The sequence below is a fragment of the Rhinatrema bivittatum genome, chromosome 8 (assembly GCF_901001135.1).
Source record: "Rhinatrema bivittatum chromosome 8, aRhiBiv1.1, whole genome shotgun sequence".
Classification (NCBI taxonomy): Eukaryota; Metazoa; Chordata; class Amphibia; order Gymnophiona; family Rhinatrematidae; genus Rhinatrema; species Rhinatrema bivittatum.
In genome coordinates, this window is record NC_042622.1 from 217,112,751 (window position 1) to 217,133,126 (window position 20,376).

General features: G+C 47.7%; 1 protein-coding gene across 3 annotated transcripts in view; it reads left to right on the forward strand.

Moving 5' to 3' along the window:
- Positions 1-20,174, forward strand: part of THOP1 (thimet oligopeptidase 1) — a 41,770-nt gene extending 21,596 nt beyond the window's left edge. For all 3 annotated transcript variants that reach the window (XM_029613180.1, XM_029613181.1, XM_029613179.1), the window contains exons 6-13: positions 11,078-11,238; positions 11,524-11,659; positions 12,639-13,005; positions 13,195-13,396; positions 13,548-13,734; positions 14,589-14,717; positions 18,125-18,261; positions 19,516-20,174. In XM_029613180.1, coding sequence (XP_029469040.1) covers positions 11,078-11,238; positions 11,524-11,659; positions 12,639-13,005; positions 13,195-13,396; positions 13,548-13,734; positions 14,589-14,717; positions 18,125-18,261; positions 19,516-19,674 — 1,478 coding nt within the window. In that variant the 3' untranslated portion in view covers positions 19,675-20,174. The remainder of the gene's footprint in view (positions 1-11,077; positions 11,239-11,523; positions 11,660-12,638; positions 13,006-13,194; positions 13,397-13,547; positions 13,735-14,588; positions 14,718-18,124; positions 18,262-19,515) is intronic.
- The last annotated feature ends 202 nt before the right edge of the window (positions 20,175-20,376 follow it).

Here is a 20,376-nt window from a genome sequence, read left to right on the forward strand (position 1 = left end):
AAAAACTTATCAGAATAATAAATGTATGTATTTTTTTTTTTTTTTTTGATCCTTTGCAGTTAGATCGCTTTCTAAGGGATAAGACTTAGTGAATATATAATTTTTTTTATTATACCTTAGTTTAGGCTAGAAGGGTATAACGTGGCTGTATAATAAACTAACTGGCTCGCCTATGAATCTCTCTCTCCTCCCTGTAGATGTGGGCTAATAAGATTGAATTTATGGATATATTTTTTGGATGTATTCCAAGTTTATGTGTATATTCCTTTTTTTTTTTTCTTAATAATTAAAAAAAAAAAAAAAAAAGAAGAAAAGAAATAACTACACTTTTTTTTTTTTTTTTTGTGGTACAAGGGAAAAAGCTTTTTTGCGCGGCCGTTGTTGCAGATCGCGGCTATTATCACGCACATTAAAAAGAGGCCTTCTATCAGACAACCTACTATGGCCGCCTGGGCCAATAAAAACACCTGTTCTTACCTGGCCTGTCTTCCTAAACCCGTTATGTTTATGGCAAGTTTACTTGTTGGGGGATACTGGATGCTTCAGGAGGCTCACCACAGTCAACAAGAGGAACAACCACCACAAGAACAGGCAAGGGCAGTTCCAACCCCTCTTAGAGAAGTCCCTGCACCGGAGCCCAAGCCATTGGCCCCGCAGGGAGAGGGTCGGGGCCTACCGCAGCACTTGGTGCGCAGGCAGGCATGGCGGAGGAGATATAAGGAGCGCATCTTTCTTCCATGAGCCTCATTGCTGGGCATGCCAGAGGATTATGTGGTTGGGTATCACCTCAGCTCTCAGACTATCCTGGAATTTTATGAAGAAATCAGAGGGGAGCTGTATTTGGTCACGGAAAGGTCCCACGCTGTGCTGGGCCTCACCAAACTATTGGCCATGCTGCATTTCATGGCAACCAGCTCGTTCCAACGGTAGGGGTCATGGGGGGAAGTCCCAAACCACTTTTTCCTAATATCTGGACTAGTTCATAACAGCTGTATCTGCATGAATCGCTACATAGCATTTCCTCGGGACAGACAGGACATGATGCTTTTATGCCATCGCTGACTTTCCCAGTGTTCTGGGAACTATCGACTGCCCTTAGCCATCATCCCACCCCGTGACAGGGAAGAGATCTTCCGCAACAGAAAGCTCTTGCACTCCATCAACGTGCAACTGGTCTGTGATGCTCAAATGTGCATCCTCGACATGGTAGCCAGGTACCCAGGAGCTGCACACGATTCCTTTCTACTTAGGCAGTTGGACCAGTATGAGACTTGAGGACGGCCTCTACGTGACGGCTCTTAGGTTAGCGAACAGATATTATACAGATCAGTACAGGGGAGGCAGGCAGTCTGGGGGGTCTTCTGCTCTCAAAAAAACTGCAGACCTCAGTTGTCACTCAGCTGTTGACAGTGTTACATCAGCCTGCAAATAGATACATTTTGTTTAATGTAGAATCTAAAAAGGGTTTGGTCCAGATTGCCCTTTAGGTGGAGTGAGGACCCCAAGCAAGGGGCCCATTGTACAATCTTGTGGGATGATTAGTGTAACTTGCCCTTAACACCACACTGGCTTTACATGTATACTATGTACTCTGTCTGGGACACCTGCAGCTGCACATTTATGCTCCCTGCAGATAAAACACACCTAGAGCCTTATGTCATTTTCAAGTAGCCCTCTGACTGAACACTTATGTCATTATAGCATTCGGTGCCAGAGAAAGAGGCTGTTGTTTTGTCAGAGATGAGATATCTTCACAATGTTACAGGCCAGTGGTTTATAATAGGTACACTATGACCTTCGCATAGTTAGTCAACCGATTGGTCCCCAACAGAGTGAAGACATAGCTACTGCAAACATTTCTACACTATTTCACCGTACTACATATGGAGGTGAACACTAGCTAGCTAGTGCCCATCTCACATACATGCCCACATACCCAACAGTTTGCTAAGAGTGTGCTTGGGTACTTGCCAGGTTCTTATGGCCTGGATTGTCCACTGTTGGAAACAGGATGCTGGGCTTGATGGACCCTTGGTCTGACCCAGTATGGCATTTTCTTATGTTCTTATGTTCTTATGCTCTGCAGAAGGCAACTGGAGCCAATACTGAAGCTCCACAGTAAGGAGCTTCCTGGTTAGCTCTTACTATCTTCCTTGGGAGCATACCTTTTGGTTGCATGCCATAGGCCATATGGTCTTGCCTGCCAGAAAAGTGCCTATTTAGAATAGCCAATGGCACTCTAGCATGCAAGGTCATGTGAATCCCAAACCTTTGATCTAGTGAGCCCTTAAAAGAAAAAGCACACAATAAAAACAGACAAGTAGAAAGTGTTCTTTTAAACCTGAGACCACTTTATTACACAACAAATGTCAACAAATTGAAAGCAACTCAACATCTTTGATCACATTCTGCAAGGACAAGATATATAACTGGGCTTGACATTGTAACTAAAATGAACAGCACATTGAGTGTAAACCTCTATGCACATTGTTACAAATGGCAACATTACATATACAATATTAGCTAGCATCTTATCCTTTTGCACAATCATAGTTACAGCAAAGAACATAGAAAGCAGAAGTGGCACCTCAATAGCTACAGTAAAGCTCTGTTAGAGTTGATAGCAGCACAGCTATGTGATGTAAACCAAAAGGCCCCCAGACAGTCCATGATGAAAGAGTGCACTCAAGGTGCCAGCCTAAGGGCCAAGGCAGCAAAGTTTAAGTAGCAGGCAGCAGGACCAGGACTGGAGAGCATAGCATGGAGACCGAGGACCAGGACTGGAGAGCACAGAAGCACGGAGGCAGGAGGACCAGGAATGGAGAGCACAGCAGCAGGATGAGTATGAGATGAGACAGCAGCTGGACCATGACTGGAGATGACATCAAGGAGGCTGGAGTATGGGCAGAACCTTGAAGAGGGCATTAGAAGTAGAGAGCAGGACAACATTGGCAGACAGTAGACCATCCCCATCATCTAGCTGGCACAGGAACTCTCTCCAGAGGCCCAGCCAGGCTTGTTCAACAAGTCTTGTTCTTAGGCGTTACAGGGCAGCAGTTCCCAACCTTCATGATTCTTTGCTGCACTGTGGCATGTCTTTGGGGGCCTACTCCTGGGTCGTCTCCCAAGCTGGAGACTGCTATGTGGCATGGAGTGTTGGGATGCTGGGGAAAGCTCAGGTGGAGGCTCCAGCATTCATTGTAGGAAAATGTGGGAGGGAGGTTCTGGAAGCCAAATTTAGGATTTTAGGTAGAAAGCGTAAATCCAGAACCTCCAGGCTGGCATTTTCTGAAATATTCCCTGTTCCACATGCAGGACCCTAGAGGCAGGCAGAGCTCCCATGTCTCAATGCGTGGATGAGACAATGGTGCAGGAAAGAGGGATTCAGTTTTATACAGAACTGGACAACCTCTTGGGGAAGGGGGAGACTTTTTTCTGAAAGGACGGGCTTAACCTTAACCAGAAAGCGCCAGCAGCCTGGTTCCAAACTTTCAAAAAGGTGATATAGCAGCTTTTAAACTAGAACGAGGGGGAAGCTGACAGTCACTCAGCAGTGCATGGTTCAGAGGAAGGTATCTTTGAAGGATACTAATAAAACAGGAGAGTTAGGGCATCCCAACAGAGAGGTTCCAATAAAAGAAAACATAACCCATGTGCCTATAAGTAAAGAATCACCTGAGCTAAAGAATTCCAAATTATCTATATCAACTGAAAAGAAGGTTGTTAATACTTCCGGAGGACAAGCCTTGGCCCTCTAGATCCTTCGGTTCCTCTCGGGGTCGTTTTCAGGGGCAGTGCCATTACCGTGCGGGCAGGACTCAGTCCTTTGCCCCCCCCCCCCCCCCCCGGCAGCAGTCGACGAGGTCCCAGACTTGGGCTCATTCCTTTCGCGGTTGATGGCCGGCTCGAGATGGGGTCTCCCAAGGATCCTCCGGCAACAAATCTTCCCAATGAAGATGTGCCGACCCACTCCTCTGTTCCGGAGATAGGAGGGCGTCTCTCTCTGTTTTTCGAGGAATGGGTCAAGATCACTTCGGATCAGTGGGTCCTAAACATTATAGAACGTGGCTAGCCTTGGATTTTGCTCGGCCGCTAAGAGAACTTTTTTTTTGTGTCCCCTTGCAGTTCTCAAGAAAAGCAGCTGGTAGTGAACCAAACTCTGGGTTACTTGAAGGCCCTAGGGGCCATAGTCCCAGTCCCGCCGGCTGAGCACCAGACAGGCAGATACTCCATATATTTCATGGTTCCCAAAAAGGGAGGGTTCATTTCGCCAGGTAAGTTTAAAAAAAAAAAAAAAAGATTTACCTCCCGATTTAGAAATGTTTGGAGGGGTTTTGGTAAGATTTCCTCTGGTCTCCTTTCTCGGCGTGCCGTACTGACATCATTCCCAATCCTGTTGGGTAAGGGGAAGTGGGCTTCCGAGCAGGTTGAGCAGTGCCCCGGTGGGCTAGGCCCCACTTTAGGCTTGGTCAGCACACTGCATGGTAGGCCGCGGCGACGCCATCTTGCACAGGTCTTTGTGTGTGCCGTATTGCTCTCCATAGAACATCGGTCTGCACAGTACGCATAACGTCGTGCATGTACATACGCACACAACCCACTAAGCACAGAATACAAGTAAAGCTAGGCGCACAGGCTGTGTATGTGTCTCGCCGCGTCCTGCCAAGGTGCCGGAAATCAGTGCGCACAAAAATTTAAGTGTGTGCTGACAGAATGCACAGTTACTGCCGCCAATGGCTCCGGCAGCCAAGAAATATAAGCACCTTTCTCTCTACGCTGCTTATCATATTAGGCCTTCACAGTCTGACTTGGATTCCAACTTATGTCAGCACTGTGAGGAGGTCTAGAGAGAGTTGGCCTCCCCGGATTTTGCTAAGCCCGGCTCCTTCCATTCAGAGGTTGGGTTAGCCACAGCCTTCACTGGAAGTATCCCAGATCTGAGTACACCCGTGACTGGTCATCCATGGGAGAGGGAAATTCAGTGGTGCCTACCCCATTACCTCTTGGGCTAGGCATGGACCCGGCTGCCTTCTCTTGGGTGGAATTTTTCCAGGGCCTTCAAGCCTTCATACATATGCAGTCTGCTACCTCATTTGCCCCTGTCCGGACCGAACCTCAGCCGGTAAGCCCTCCCTCTCCCAGTCCTATCGACAGACCTTGAGGCATACCTCTCCTCACAAAGGGTATCCCTGGCAGGGACCCAGATGGCACAGACAAAGAAGAGGATATGGATTTCTTGGAAAATGGGGAAGGTTCCCCTGGCTTTGAACCATATCAGACCATGTTCGTTTTTTTCCATAGAAACGAATTTCCAACCTTGGTTTCCCAGAACCTGAAGATGCTGGGAGTTCCTGGGGTGGACTCTTATGACAGAATCAAAGAAGAATCCCATTCTGATTTCCCTATAGAAAGCTTCTTGCTACTTCCCAATACTGGAAACCATCCAGGAGTTGATTGACCTGGAATGGGTTGCGCCAGAAGCAAGTTTTAAAGGGGGACGAGCGTTAGAAGCTCTATAGCCACTGGAGCCGGCAGTGAGAGAGCGTTTGCATTTTCCTAAAGTGGATGTGCTGGTCTGTACTGTCTCTAAGCAAACAACTATCCCAGTGGAGGGAGGAGTGGCCTTAAAGGATGTGCACTATAGACGGAGTCCATCCTTAAACAGGCCTTTGAAACAGTAGCATTGACCTTACAGATTGCTTCTTGTTGTGCCCTGGTAGCTCATTCGTGCCTAGTCCTCTCTCAGGAGGTGGATGACTCGGGTGTGAATTCCAGAGCAGTTATGGAACCTTGTGCCGCCTTTTTAGCTGACGTGGGCTCAGATCTAGTTCCTACTTCAGCCAGAGGAGTGGCCTCAATGGTGGTGGCCAGAAGACAACTATGGTTGCGGAATTGGTCAGCAGACGCAACTTCCACGGCAAATCTTACAGTGTTGTCGTTTTAAAGGATCACTCTTTTCGGAAGTAAATTGGAAAACTGGCTAGTAAATGGGGCAAATCTCCAGTTCCCTGGCTACTAGAAGATAAGAGATAAGAGTTACAGTGCCCCTCACTCATGAGGGGTCTATCCAGAGGCTCCCAACACTTTCATCCCTACAGAAACTCGACATTTCAGAGATCTCGGCTCTTTGGGAGGTCTCAGTCCTTTCGTAGTCGACAGCCCAAGAGAGGGGCAGGCTCGGGTTCAGGTTTGTCCTGAAACCCCCCCTTCCCCCAATGAAATTTTGCCGACCAACCCTTGGAATGAGGAGATAAGGGGTCAACTGTCCCTCTTCTACCAGCGGTGGGTTGAGATCACTTTGGACAAATGGGTACTGGAAGTCTTACAAGAAGGATATGCGCTAGAATTTCATAGCACTCCTCGGGACATATTCATGATGTCTCCTTGCCACTCCCTGCACAAGAAGCAGGCAGTGGAGACTACTCTTGTAAGGCTCCTCAGGATGAGGGCTATAATCCCAGTACCTGTGCCCCAGGAAAATACGGAGCGTTATTTCATCGTACCCAAGAAGGAAGGTTCCTTTTGCCCCATCCTGGACCTCGAGCATCAACCAACATCTACAAGTGAATCATTTATGTATGGGAACTCTACGCTCCATGATAATGACCGTTCAATCGGGAGAGTTCTTAACCTCCCTGGACCTATCTGAGGCCTACCTACATATTCCAATCCATCAAGAACACCAGTGCCTCCTAAGCTTTGCGGTACTGGGTCACCATTATCAGTTTCGGGTACTGCCCTTTGGCATTTTCCAAGATTATGGTGGTCGTGGCGGCAGCATTGATAAGAGGGAATTCTGGTGCACCCGTATTGGTCGACTGGTTGATCCGGACCAAGTCTGTGGAAGAGAGTCTCCGGATGACCAACAAGGTGAGGATCTTGCTTCAAGAACTTGGCTGGGTTGTAAACCTGGACAAAAGCAGTCTCAAGCCCTCCCGGTCCTTGGAATATCTGGGAGTCCAGGTCTACACCAAGCAGGGCAAGGTCTTCCTTTCTACCACGCGGATAAGGTAGTTGAAGTCTCAAGTGTGTCAGTTGATGGGCACGATCTGCCCGACTGTGTGAAGCTATCTCCAAGTCCTCTGGTTGATGGCGGCAACCCTGGAAGTAGTGCTGTGGATGAGAGCACACATGTGACCACTTCAACACTCACTACTGTCACATTGCGGATTCCAATCTCAAGTTTATTCGATTCACTTCCATTTACCGATGGGAGAATGCTCTCGTCTCGTGGTGGCTGCAGGAAGCTCATCTGAGCAGGGGTGTACCTCTGTCCTCCCCGAACTGGCTGGTCCTCACAAGAGACACGAGCCTCCGGGGTTGGGGAGCTCACTGTCAAGAACTGTTGGCCCAGGGACATTGGACTGAGGAAGAGGCCCTCTGACTGCCCAGGCTTCTAGGTGGTTGAAGTTCCAGATTGGCGTGTCTACAATTCAGCCACAGACTCCAGGGTCACGCGGACCATGTAATGTCTGACAAAGCAACGACAGTAGCCTTCATCAATTGCCAGGGTGGAACCAAGAGCCAGCAAGTGTCACAGGAGATAGATCTTCTTATGGAATGGGTGGAAATACATCTCCAGATGATCTCAGCCTCCCACATCGCAGGAAAAGACATCATCAGAGCAGACTTTCTAAGCAGGGAGAACCTGGATCCAGAAGAGTGGGCATTGTTGGCCAAAGCTGGTAGTAGATTGTTGGGGTCTCCTGTCCATCGACCTGCTGGTGGCATCCCAAACACGAAGGTTCCCCGATTCTTCAGTCGCAGAAGAGATCAGTGGTCCCTGGTGATCGACACTCTTGTTCAGACCTGGCCAGAAGAAGAGTTGCTGTACACCTTCCCTCCATGGCTCCTGCTGGTCAAGGTCATTTGCAGAATCAAGCACCACAGGGGATTGGTCCTTCTAGTAGCTCCAGATTGGACCAGGCGTCTGTGGTATGTGGAGACTCCTGGTGGAGACCCCTCCCACCGCACAGGGGCCTTCTTCAGCAGTTACCAGTCCTTCACAAGGATCTGACTCTGTTCTGTCTTATGGCTGGCCTTTGAGAGTACTTGCCTGATGAAGTGAGGATATTCTGTGGCAGTAATTGCCACTTTACTCCACACTCAGAAATTCTCTACATCCCTAGTATATGTGGATCTGGAGAGTACTTGAAGCCTGGTGCAAGAAACACAATGTACCCCCTCAGGCGGTCAAAATCCCACTAATTCTGGAATTTTTACAGGATAGCTTGAATAAAGGTTTGACCTTTAACTCCTTGAAGGTCCAGGTAGCGGCTCTCTTCTGTTTCAGGGGTAAGGTGAACGGAACCCGCCTGTTTGCTCATCCGGACATGGCCCATTTTCTGAAAGGGGTGAAGCACCTCCAGCCACCCCTACGGTGGCAGTTTCCCTTGTGGAATCTTAATCTAGTATTAGAATGTTTGGCAGGGCCCTCCTTTCAGCCGCTGCGCAGTCTTTCCTTGCGTTTATTAACCTTGAAAACTGTGTTCCTGGTGACCATATGCTCGGCACATCGCATCTCTGAACTGCAGGCATTGTCATGTCGGGAACTGTTTCTCCAAATGACTCCAGGAGCATTACAACTTCATACTGTTCCATCCTTTTTGCCCAGGGTAGTCTCGGAGTTTCGTTTGAATCAGTCCGTTTCGTTGCCATCCCTAGTAAGGACGAGGAAGGATATCGCCTCCTCCGTCATTTGAATGCCAGTAGACCTTTGGTGCGGTATCTGGAAGTTTCAGAACCGGTCCAAAAGACGGACTGCCTGTTTGTCCTTCACGGTGGAAGGAAGCAGGGCTAACCAGCTTCGTGGGCTACTATAGCTCGCTGGATTAAGGAGGTGGTCATGGGAGCCTATGTGGAGGCAGGAAAGCCATTATCTTCTCAAGTTAACTCATTCTACTAGGGCTCAGGTGGTCTCATGGGCGGAAGCTAGACTGCTGTCTCTCATCGATATCTGCTGAGCGGCAATGTGGTCCTCCTTGCACACCTTCTCCAGGTTTTATCATCTGGATGTACAGGCCCGAGAGGACACAGCCTTTCAAGGGCGATGTTAACCGGACCATGTTCAGCCTCCCGCCCTGATTGGGAGTAGCTTTTGTACATCCCATTGGTTGTGAGTCCATCTGGCTACACGCTAGGAAATGGAGAAATTACCTGATAATTTTGTTTTCCTTAGTGTAGACAGACTCAGCATCCCACCCTTGGCTGCCCAAGAACGGTACCAAGAATTCGCCCATGGAGTGGATATCGATTCCAAGAGGTTACGGGTCAGCCGTCATCCAGTCCCTAGATCAGGGCATTTGTATTCTTACTGGATTTCAGTGTTTGATTGGTTGAGTATAGTTACGGTTATCCATTTTTAATCATATTTTTAATCGTTTTTTCATTAGTATGTCCATAGTGGCTTTTGAAGAGAATACTGAAGAGCTGAGGTCACTGCAGGGGTGTATCTAGGGTGATGTCAGCTTTGAAATCTGACTCTGTCTCCATCTGCTGGCAGGGGAGCATAGCCTAAGGAAAATGAAATTATCAGGTAAGTAATTTCTCCATTCTAAAATTGACTTGAGCTCAGTGCACATAAAATTACATAGGTACTTTTATGCACCATTAGGAGAGGAATTCCAGAGGGCGGAGTAGGAATGGAGTCTGCACTTAAACCCAATTGTTTGGATTTATAATTTACTAGCGGACTCCTGCCATGCGTTGCAGTGGCTGAGTCAGATTCTTTGCCCTCCCCTCACTGTCACCTCAGTGACTCCCCACCTGGTGAGGGCTGGTTTGTAACCTTTCGGAGATGGTGCACATTTTGTGTATGTGTTTGTGTGTGCCTCCCCCTTTGCACCCCAAAGTAATCCCCACAGAAACATTGTGTTTATATAAGCCTCCCCCACCAGGCCGGCAAAATAGACTAACCCACAAGAGTTGCAGAATCTCGGAACTGCCCTCCCCCCCCCCCCCCCCCGCAGGCCCAACGATACCTTTCAAAAATGGTAGTCGGTGGAGCGGGCGTTCGTTCCGGCATGGAAGTATTGGCGCCGGGCCCTCGAGGTGGAGCAATGGGAGCGGTCGTCTCACTGAGGTAGTAAGGACGAAGGTGCGCCAGTTGCCAGTTCAGAAAATGGCATCGACGGGCCCTCGCCCTTACTATGTCACATGGGCTACTGCCGCTATTGGCGTTCCCAAGTGTCCTAGTAAGGGAAAGAGCCGTTGGCGACATTTTGATTGCTGACAGCCGTAGTGTATGTGATGTGTCCCGGAGCGGTGTTGCGCCCCCCCCCCCCCCCCCCCCACCGCGCTGGAGCAGCCCGAACTATTCTGCAATTTTCCGTGCGTTGGGAGGTTGAGGGCAGAAAGTAGAAAAGTCATGTGCGTGAGGGGTGTGAGGATGGTGTTTGTGTGTGAGTTCGTAGGGTGTTGGAATTGAAAACATGTGGCATGTGAGTGGCCTCCCAGTGTAGCATGCTGGTATTTAGTGGGTTTTTGTGTGTTTTTTGAGGGTGTGTGAAATAAGTACAATTGGCATGTGTGCGGGGGTGTGTGAGGAGGGTGGATTTGTGTCTGCTCGGAGGGTGTGTGAATCACAAACATTGGTCACGTGTGTGGGGGGGTGTGAGCGTTTGTGCAAGGTTTAAGAGCTTCTGCTTACATCCACCAGATGTCGCTGTTTTGTGGAACCAAATTTTAAAACTTTTTTACCAGCCCCCGGTGTGACATATATGTAATGTAAGTGTAGAAGATCCTTGCCGTATGTGAGGTGAAACTTGTGTCCAAATTTGAACACAATCGGTTAAGTGGTTGCTGAGATTAGCAATTTGGTACAAACTATTTAACATTTTTATTTATATAGATGCGTGTAAGTTATGCTTTCCAAAGAGGAGGTGTAACTTTGTGGCGTGATTCTGTGCATCTAGCCAGCCAGTTACCCAAATATTTTCAAAGCAAAATTATGTGGTAAAGTCCACATTTACAATTTCCGAAGTTGGAGGAGCATTGCTATCGTGTCCAAAAGTGGGAAGACATTTGCTCATTCGTTTCAGCTTGTCTGTCTCCTAGTTTAATTTTATCTCTCTTCCAGGAGGGCTTCCTGAGGACTTTCTGAGCTCCTTGGAGAGGATGGAGGATGGGAGGTTGAAGGTCACCCTGAAGTATCCACACTACTTTCCTCTTATGAAGAAATGTTATGTGCCAGAGACTCGCCAAAAGATGGAGGAAGCATTTAACTCCCGGTGTAAAGAAGTAGGTGCTGCTGAGCTATATCATGTCAACAGATTCCTTGTTCATCAGGATACCAAAGCCGTCCCTCTCTCTCTCTCTTTCCACTTACAAACATTTTCATCTCTGCACATCTCTAGCTGCACTGGTGTAAGTAGTCTTGTGCAGGCTGTGTGGAGAGGAGGGGGGGTGGGCTCATGTCTTTGTTACCCGGTGTGAGCTTTGGAAAGAATCCTGGTGTCTCTGGTACCTTAGTACAAGTTCAGGGCAGACAGCAGTGGCTCTGCTCACGCTTTGGTGTCATTGCAGGCAAATAGTCGGATTCTTGAGGAACTGGTGAACCTGCGTGCTGAGAAAGCCAGTCTGCTTGGCTTCGACACTCATTCTGATTTTATTCTGGAGATGAACATGACTAGAAACAGCAAGACTGTGACCACCTTCTTAGGTATGATTTACATTTATTTTTTTTTACTTAATTTATATTCTGCTTTTTGGCACTTCAAAGCATATTACATTCAGGTACTGTAGGTATTTCCCTAGCCCCAGAGGGTATGCAATTTAAGGGCCCGATTTTAAAAAGCATTGAAATACTTAAAATTGGGTTTTACACGTGTAAATGTGCTTTAGCCATGTAAGTGGGCTTTTGAAAATTGCTACAATATATGCCATGAATTAGCCATAGGATTTTCTCACGTAAGTGCATTTTACACAGGTAAATGGCCTTTGAAAATTGCTACGATAGTAGTTGGATTTACACATGTAAATCCTTTTGAAAATTACCTCCTAAGTTTATAGCTGAGGCAACGGAGGGTAAAGTGACTTGTGCAAGGTCACGAGGAGCAGCAGTGGGATTTGAACCCTGGTTCCTAGCTCGCTAGTCTAATCAATGGGCTGCTCCTCCCTCATGTGCTCACACCTGCATCCTTTCAAACTTTTAGTGCGACTAGTGCATTGATGACTGTGAGGGAGATTGGGATATTTTCTATAAAGTTGCACTGGAGCCTGTCTTAGATTATGTAAAACTGTTTTCAGTTTCTCTCTTCTTTACATATTACAGTGTGAAACTAAAGTTTGTAGTGACAGATGTGTATTGATCTCTTGCTGGCTTTTGAAGGGAGAATAAGGAGCTATAGAGGGGGGATAGGTAGGCTGGATGGGACATATGGTCTTTTTATCTGCTGTCATGGGGTTTTTATGTAACAAGTTTACCTTATTTCCAAAAATGAAAAATTTGTGAATTTGTGCAGTCAAAATGCTTGTCTGCTGGACAGTAGGGGGTGGTTCTCTAGTAATTACATAAAACCATGAAGTAATAACAGACTTCTCAACCTCTTCTAGAAGGATTCTTACAGCTTCGTGAAATGTCGGGTCTGGAGCACACAATATACTAATGCACAGTGCTAATATCATTTTCTCTTTTAAAGACGAGTTGTGTCAGAAAATGAAACCACTGGGGAAGAAGGAGAAATATATTATGTTGGATCTAAAGAGGAAAGAATGTGAGAAACGTGCCTTGGAGTTTACTGAGCAAATCCATGCCTGGGACATGCGTTATTATATGAATCAGGTGGAAGAGACCACATACAACGTGGATCAGAACCTGCTGAAGGAATACTTCCCCATGGAGGTGGTGACGTCTGGCCTATTGGACATTTACCAAGAGCTGCTGGGCTTGACTTTTGACCTGGAAAAGGATGCTCCGGTGTGGCATAAAGATGTATTATTGTACTCTGTCAGGGATACTGCTTCAGAGCAGGTGATTGGAAAGTTCTATTTGGATTTATATCCACGGTAAGTCCTAGGCAGTAGTGCACACAGGAACAAAAAATGTGAGCATGATAATCTCACTCCCAAATCCATGCAGTTCTCTTTGGGAAGTGGAAGGTCTGTTAGTGTATTTTGCTCTTTTCTCTACCAGTGGCTCAGTCTGAGTTGTTAACATTGGCGCTTCCTAATCATGCCTGTCTCTCTGTTAATCAGGGAGGGGAAGTATGGGCATGCTGCATGCTTTGGGCTCCAGCCTGGATGTTTGTTGCCGGACGGTTCCAGACAGATCTCTGTTGCCGCAATGGTAGCCAACTTCACCAAAATGACTTCTGATGCCCCGTCCCTGTTGCAGCATGATGAGGTGGAAACCTACTTCCATGAGTTTGGGCATGTAATGCATCAGCTGTGTTCCCAGGTAAAGGCTAACGTCTGTGATGGGGGTGGATTAGGAGCAGTGTTCTGGGCACGTGCAGTAGGAAGGAGAGACAGTGTTAGCATCTGTCTCAGCATTGCATTATTCCCTGACATGCTCTGCAGTTACCTTTACTGTCAGTGCTTTCTCATAGGCGGAGTTTGCAATGTTCTGTGGAACACATGTGGAGAGGGATTTTGTTGAAGCGCCATCTCAGATGCTGGAGAACTGGGTCTGGGAGAGAGAGCCACTTCAGCGAATGTCTAAACACTACAGAACCAGCTCCCCCATGCCCGAGGAACTGCTAGAGAAACTCATGAGATCCAGACTGGCTAATACAGGTACTGCCCCTGACCCATGTTGGTCAGTACAGGGATTGCCCCTGGCCCCAGCTTGCAAAATTCAGAACAGGAAAAATTTAAATGCAGAAACTGTGAGGGACGGACCCAAGAAACAAATCGGAAACCGATCCAGTTGGCTGTATTAGAGTGAAAACAATAGGAATCGGATGATCACACGAAGCCCTTTATTATGTGCCCGACTCTGGCCGAGTTTCGCTGCAGAATGATGTTCAGTATGTTCCGCAGGAATTAATATATTACTGTACGTGATTTTGTGACAGTGTACATGTGACAGCAGCCCAGCAGGCATTGTTTTTAATCCTGCCAATTGAATTGCCCCTGAGGCAGCTCTACGAGCGAAACTCGGCCAGAGTCGGGCACATAATAAAGGGCTTCGTGTGATCATCCGATTCCTATTGTTTTCACTCTGAAACTGTGAGGGACTGCAGGCCTAATCTGACATTAATTTTCAGGATTGAGCCTGAGCTGGAACCTGTGCTGCTTTGTGCTCTTGAATCTCCTTTTAGTTGTGTAGAAACACCTGGGGAAAGTTAGTTAATAGAAATGTAGTTTCGTGGCACTGTTCTTGCAACTTAGATCATTATCGTTACAACAACAATGTGGTGTGTGCATTCTTACCTTTAAATTGGCAGCTCTGGTTCCTCCCCCTCACTCCAAGGCCCTGTCATTTCCATAGCTAAGAGTAAAAGGGGACGCCAGCATCTTAACCTTGATGGTGTGTGGATGAGAATGGGTGCTCAGGGGAGCTTAAGTCATAAGATCATCCCTCTCTGCTCTTCAGCAGCACCGTGTGATATTTCACAGTTTTCTCCTTCTCTCCGCTCATCACTCAGGTCTCTTTAATCTGCGTCAGATTGTCCTGGCAAAGCTGGACCAGGTCCTACACACGCACAAGAACGTGGATGCTGCACAGGAATATGCACGACTCTGCCAGGAAGTACTGGGGATTCCAGCATCAGAAGGTAGATATTGAACAGTTTGGGCTTAGATTTTATGGGTCAGATCTGCTCCTGAAGAAATCAGGAATTATATAAATGTTCTTTTCTTTCTCCTACAATACAAGGGTCACAGAAACCTTGGCATTTTCCCAAAACAATCTGACTGATCCTTTCCAAAAGGATCAGTATCAAACTTCTACCCCAGCTTCTGCTAGAGCTCAGAGGGATGCAGCTTAGGTTTAGTGTTTTTTTAAATGACTGACTGTTTAAAGTATTGAAATCATAACAGTTAATGGGTAACAGGCGCCACACGGTCCCGCCTATCCTTGCACCACAACTGCTAGGAGCCACAGAAGAGAGTGAAAGCCATGAATGGGATGCCGGCTTTGCAGTGCTTCCAGCCTGCCACCTGGCCAAATGGTAGCGGAGAGGGAGCTAGAGAGCGAGACCACCCGGTCAACCACCCGCAGCCCTGCTTCCTCTGGCCTGCTCTTACGTTGTCACATGGCTGAATGCTTCTTTCCAGCGATTTGCCTTCTGTCTTCTCATGGAACCCACCCCCGTGTAAATTCATCTTGCACACTTCCTCACACGGTGCAGAGTAGAGCATGGCAGCCTGCAGATTCCCCCCCCTTCTTCCCTGGTTGTCTCAATCAATGATAGCAACAGAAAAGGTAAGAGCCTGAGCTGCCCCCTACTATCCTCATCTCCGAAACAACCAAAGATGGCAAGAGCTCTGAGCATACTTCCTCTGGAGATGCTGCCCTCCACTGCAGGTGTAGGAGATAGGAGGACATAGGGGCCACAGCAGGACCCAGTACCCAAGCACAACAGTTATGAGCAGGAGGAGGAATGGTGCATGGTTCAAGGCCTGACTCCTGCTGTTGTCAGATAGCTAATATATCAAGGGATCATTTTTCAAAAGGAGACTCCGTAGGTGAATGGGTGTTTTTCCTCTCTGACAATTTCCCCTGCCCCTCCACCTCCTCCACGGAGACGAAAGGGCCATCTTGTCAAGATACATGCTGTGAGTTTATTTTTAACTCTCCCTGCATACTTCTCGGTGGGCAGTTTGCACCTGCAAACTCTGTAGGTGCATCCGTAGCTGCAGCGGCCGCCACGGAGTAGTTTCCCTTTGAAAATCAGTTTGCATGTCTGGGGTACAAGCTCTGTAGGGAGGCTGAAAATTAGCCTCTGCTAGAATAAAATGGCAAGGCTGAAGACTAAGCAGCAATAGGACTAAACAGCTTGTCAGTTTACCGCTTGCTATTTTACTTCCCTGCTGCAGCTGTGCGAAAGGGTATATGGCATCTTAAACCAGTGGTTCTCAACCGGTGTCTCGCCACACTTCCCGGTCCCCCGCCAACCCAGCTTGCTCCCCCTACCCGAGCGAAATAGGTCCTCCACCCGGGCTTAAAACGCTGATAGCCCGGGTAGAGCGCGGCAGGACAGCTGGAGTCGGCGGCACCGGCGTGCTCTCTCCTTCCCGCCCCACCCCGCGGCCCGGAAGAGGAAGTGGTGAGCAGCGGGTGCGTGCGTGGGAAGAAGAGACCATGCTAGTGCGGGCAGCGTCGGCCCAAAGAAGAGAAGAGAGGCGCAGCCTGAGGAATGAGCAGCGCGGCTCTGAGAAAAACGAGGAAAAACGTCAACCCCCCGCGGCCGATTGGACTCCTTTCTCCGCGAGGGCTGAAAGTGAAGGAGGTTGCTGCTGCCTTTAGGGTTGGAAGTGGAGGAGGCTGCTGCTGTTGCTAATTTGGAGGGGGGGGGGGAGAGTGAATGAGCAAGCATATGTGTTTGAGGTGCTGTGTGTGAGACAGTATGTATGTGAATGATTGAGGCCTGTATATGTGAAAGAGAGTATATGGGTGATTGAGAGCCTGCTTGTGAGAGCATGAATGGAAGTGTATGACTGAGAACCTGTATGTGTAAGTTTGTGATTGAAAACCTGTTTGTGTGAAAGAGTATGTGTGTAATTGAGATCCTTTGTGTGTGAGAGAGACCATGTGTATGTATGATTAAGAGCCTGTGTGTATAAGTAAGAGAGAGATCATGTGTGTCTGTGTGTGATTGAGAGCTGGTTTAGGTGATGGAGCATGTGAGTATGTGATTGAGAGCCTGTGTGTAAATGAGAGAAAGAGAGGACATGTTTGTAAGCATGTGAATGAGAGTCTGTGTGTGAGAGAAAAAGATAGCATGTATGTGTGTGATTGAAAGCCTGTGTGTGTAAGCGTGAAAAGATAGACCGCATGTGTGTAAATGTGTAATTAAGAGCCTATATAAGTGAGAGAGAAAAAACATGTGTATATGTGAGTGACTGAGAGCATGTGTGTATAGGTGTGTAATTGAGAGCCAGTGTAAGAGAGAGCGCTGGTATGTGACTGAGAGAGGAGAAAGTTCCAAGCAAACCACCCCTCCTCCTGCTAATTCAGAACAATCTCAGGACACCTGGATATCAAATGTTCCCAGGTATGCAGAACAAAAAATTGTTTGTTTCCTTATTATTTTTCATTACTGGGTCTTTGTGTCTGCTATTTTGAAATATTTTATTGATATCTAAAAAATTTTTATATGAGTTTTTAATTATTGGATATTTCATTCATCCGCTGTTTTGAAATAATCTGTTCTTTTTGTTAGTTTGGTTTTGCTGCTACTGATTTTATATTTCTTGATTTGTTTTATAAGGATGGGTGATGTTTCTTTTTTCCTTTGTTGCACTGCATACAGAGACTCTGGCTTGTTGCAGTTTCCAATTCAGTTTTTTCTGCATGCTTCTAGTTATGCGTTTTGGTCTCTTTATTCTTTGTTAGGTGAGGGTCAGCACGTGTGACTCAGGTGAGGTTTTCTGCTGGCATGTAGTTTCTGTGTAGGGCTCTATAGCAGCCTGACTTGGTCCGTTTTCCTATTAGGAGATGTATTGATGTCTTAAGGCCTGGTGTAATATTTCAGTGTTGCCTTTTCTTAGGTAAGGTGGTTACTGTTAAGTGCTGGAAATTGGTGCTGTTTTGGTGTGGGATGTTTACTATTTATGCAATTTCTGTTCAGACAGAATACGTATCTTTCCCTTGTGTCATTCTTAACAATAAATATAATACTGGGCCTTTATTTTTTATTTCTGCTGTGAATTGTAATGAGCAGTGTGTCACAGATGTGAGTGGGGTCTGTTAGGTGTGTCATGATGTCTTAAACTGCCGTGTGATGACTCTTGCTGCCCAGGTGTTCTTGTTCCGAGAGGGAGGTTCTGGTAGCGGGTGGGGAGGTCCTGCTGTTGAAGAGGTTCATATTACCAGTGAATGGAAGGATCTGCAGGAGAGAGCTTAAAAAAAAGAGAAGCCACAATGGGAGATGAGAGGATGTATTGTGCAGAGAACTGGAGAAGGGTGACAGGAGCCTTCAGAAATCTCATGACTTTTTTCCTTCTGTTTACTTCCAAGGTACAAACATGCCGGCCACTTTTGGCCACCTGGCAGGAGGCTACGATGCCCAGTACTATGGCTATCTCTGGAGTGAAGTGTATTCTATGGACATGTTCTACACCCGCTTCAAACTGGAAGGAATCATGAACTGCAAAGTAACTACATGATCTGGTGCTCTCTCACTTAGCCCTGGGGCCTGCTTTCTCTGTTTCCCTCCTCGTCACATCGCTCTCACTTAGCCCTGGGGCCTGCTTTCTCTGTTTCCCTCCTCTTCACAGCACTCTCACTTAGCCCTGGGGCCTGCTTTCTCTGTTTCCCTCCTCTTCACAGCGCTCTCACTTAGCCCTGGGGCCTGCTTTCTCTGTTTCCCTCCTCTTCACAGCGCTCTCACTTAGCCCTGGGGCCTGCTTTCTCTGTTTCCCTCCTCTTCACAGCGCTCTCACTTAGCCCTGGGGCCTGCTTTCTCTGTTTCCCTCCTCTTCACAGCGCTCTCACTTAGCCCTGGGGGCCTGCTTTCTCTGTTTCCCTCCTCTTCACGTCGCTCTCACTTAGCCCTGGGGCCTGCTTTCTCTGTTTCCCTCCTCTTCACAGCGCTCTCACTTAGCCCTGGGGCCTGCTTTCTCTGTTTCCCTCCTCTTCACAGCGCTCTCACTTAGCCCTGGGGCCTGCTTTCTCTGTTTCCCTCCTCTTCACAGCGCTCTCACTTAGCCCTGGGGCCTGCTTTCTCTGTTTCCCTCCTCTTCACGTCGCTCTCACTTAGCCCTGGGGCCTGCTTTCTCTGTTTCCCTCCTCTTCACGTCGCTCTCACTTAGCCCTGGGGCCTGCTTTCTCTGTTTCCCTCCTCTTCACGTCGCTCTCACTTAGCCCTGGGGCCTGCTTTCTCTGTTTCCCTCCTCTTCACGTCGCTCTCACTTAGCCCTGGGGCCTGCTTTCTCTGTTTCCCTCCTCTTCACGTCGCTCTCACTTAGCCCTGGGGCCTGCTTTCTCTGTTTCCCTCCTCTTCACGTCGCTCTCACTTAGCCCTGGGGCCTGCTTTCTCTGTTTCCCTCCTCTTCACGTCGCTCTCACTTAGCCCTGGGGCCTGCTTTCTCTGTTTCCCTCCTCTTCACGTCGCTCTCACTTAGCCCTGGGGCCTGCTTTCTCTGTTTCCCTCCTCTTCACGTCGCTCTCACTTAGCCCTGGGGCCTGCTTTCTCTGTTTCCCTCCTCTTCACAGCGCTCTCACTTAGCCCTGGGGCCTGCTTTCTCTGCCTTGCCTATCGTCCATTGTCCCAACCACCTCTTGCTTTATCTTGTTCACAAGCTGAATGATTTCAGCTTGTGAACAAGACTGACTCCTGACTGCTCCTAGTACCCATCCCCATGTTCATTCATCCTGTACACTCATTCCTTTCTTGTTTGTGTTTATAGATCGGTATGGATTACAGAAACTGCATCCTGAAACCAGGAGGGTCCTTGGATGCTTCGGACATGCTAAGGAGCTTTTTGGGCCGGGACCCAAAGCAGGAGGCTTTCCTAATAAGCAAGGGATTAAGCCTGGAGCTTGGCTCGCTGCCATCGGCCTGCTGAGACACGTCTTCCTTCCTTCTAGTATCAGAACCTCTCACGCCATGTGTTCAGTGGATATTTGCAGAGCCAGGCCATGCACATAACAGGCAGCTGTGTAATGGAAACTCTGCAGAGCCCGTACTGGAACTTAACATGACCTCGCCATCAGTTTGGTCTTGTTGAAACAAGCCGATAACGAAACCCTTTCTTACACCCTTATCATGCTGCGAGTAGCACACTACAGCTGCTTCCCTTTGATATGTCCTTCAGATCTCTATTGGATACTGAAAAGTGTAAAGCCATCAATTTGGCATTTTTCTTGGCCCATCTCTCAGCTGTGAAGTTTAGTAATAGTTTGATGGTTTCTTGCTAGGGTGTGGCTTTATTCTGGATTGGTTTTATTCATCACCACTGGATCTGAATTGACTATTCTCAACAAAAAGAATTTTTTTAAGTGGTGTTAGTGCAAGCTTTCTATAAGTGCTTTGAATTTATGAATAAAGGCTGGCAATATAATAATTTTCTTTAAGGAAAACATTCATTTCTCCTGCAAACTGAGAGTAATTTAGTGCCACCATGAGCACCCCCTGGAAGCGGGGAGCTGTGGAAAGGCAGCCACTGGTTGGGGTATGTTCAATGGTAACTCACAGGGAGAGGGTGAGATTCTGTAGTGTTCTTCCCCCCCCCCCCCCCCCCTCCCCAGAACTCATGTTTTCATGAAAC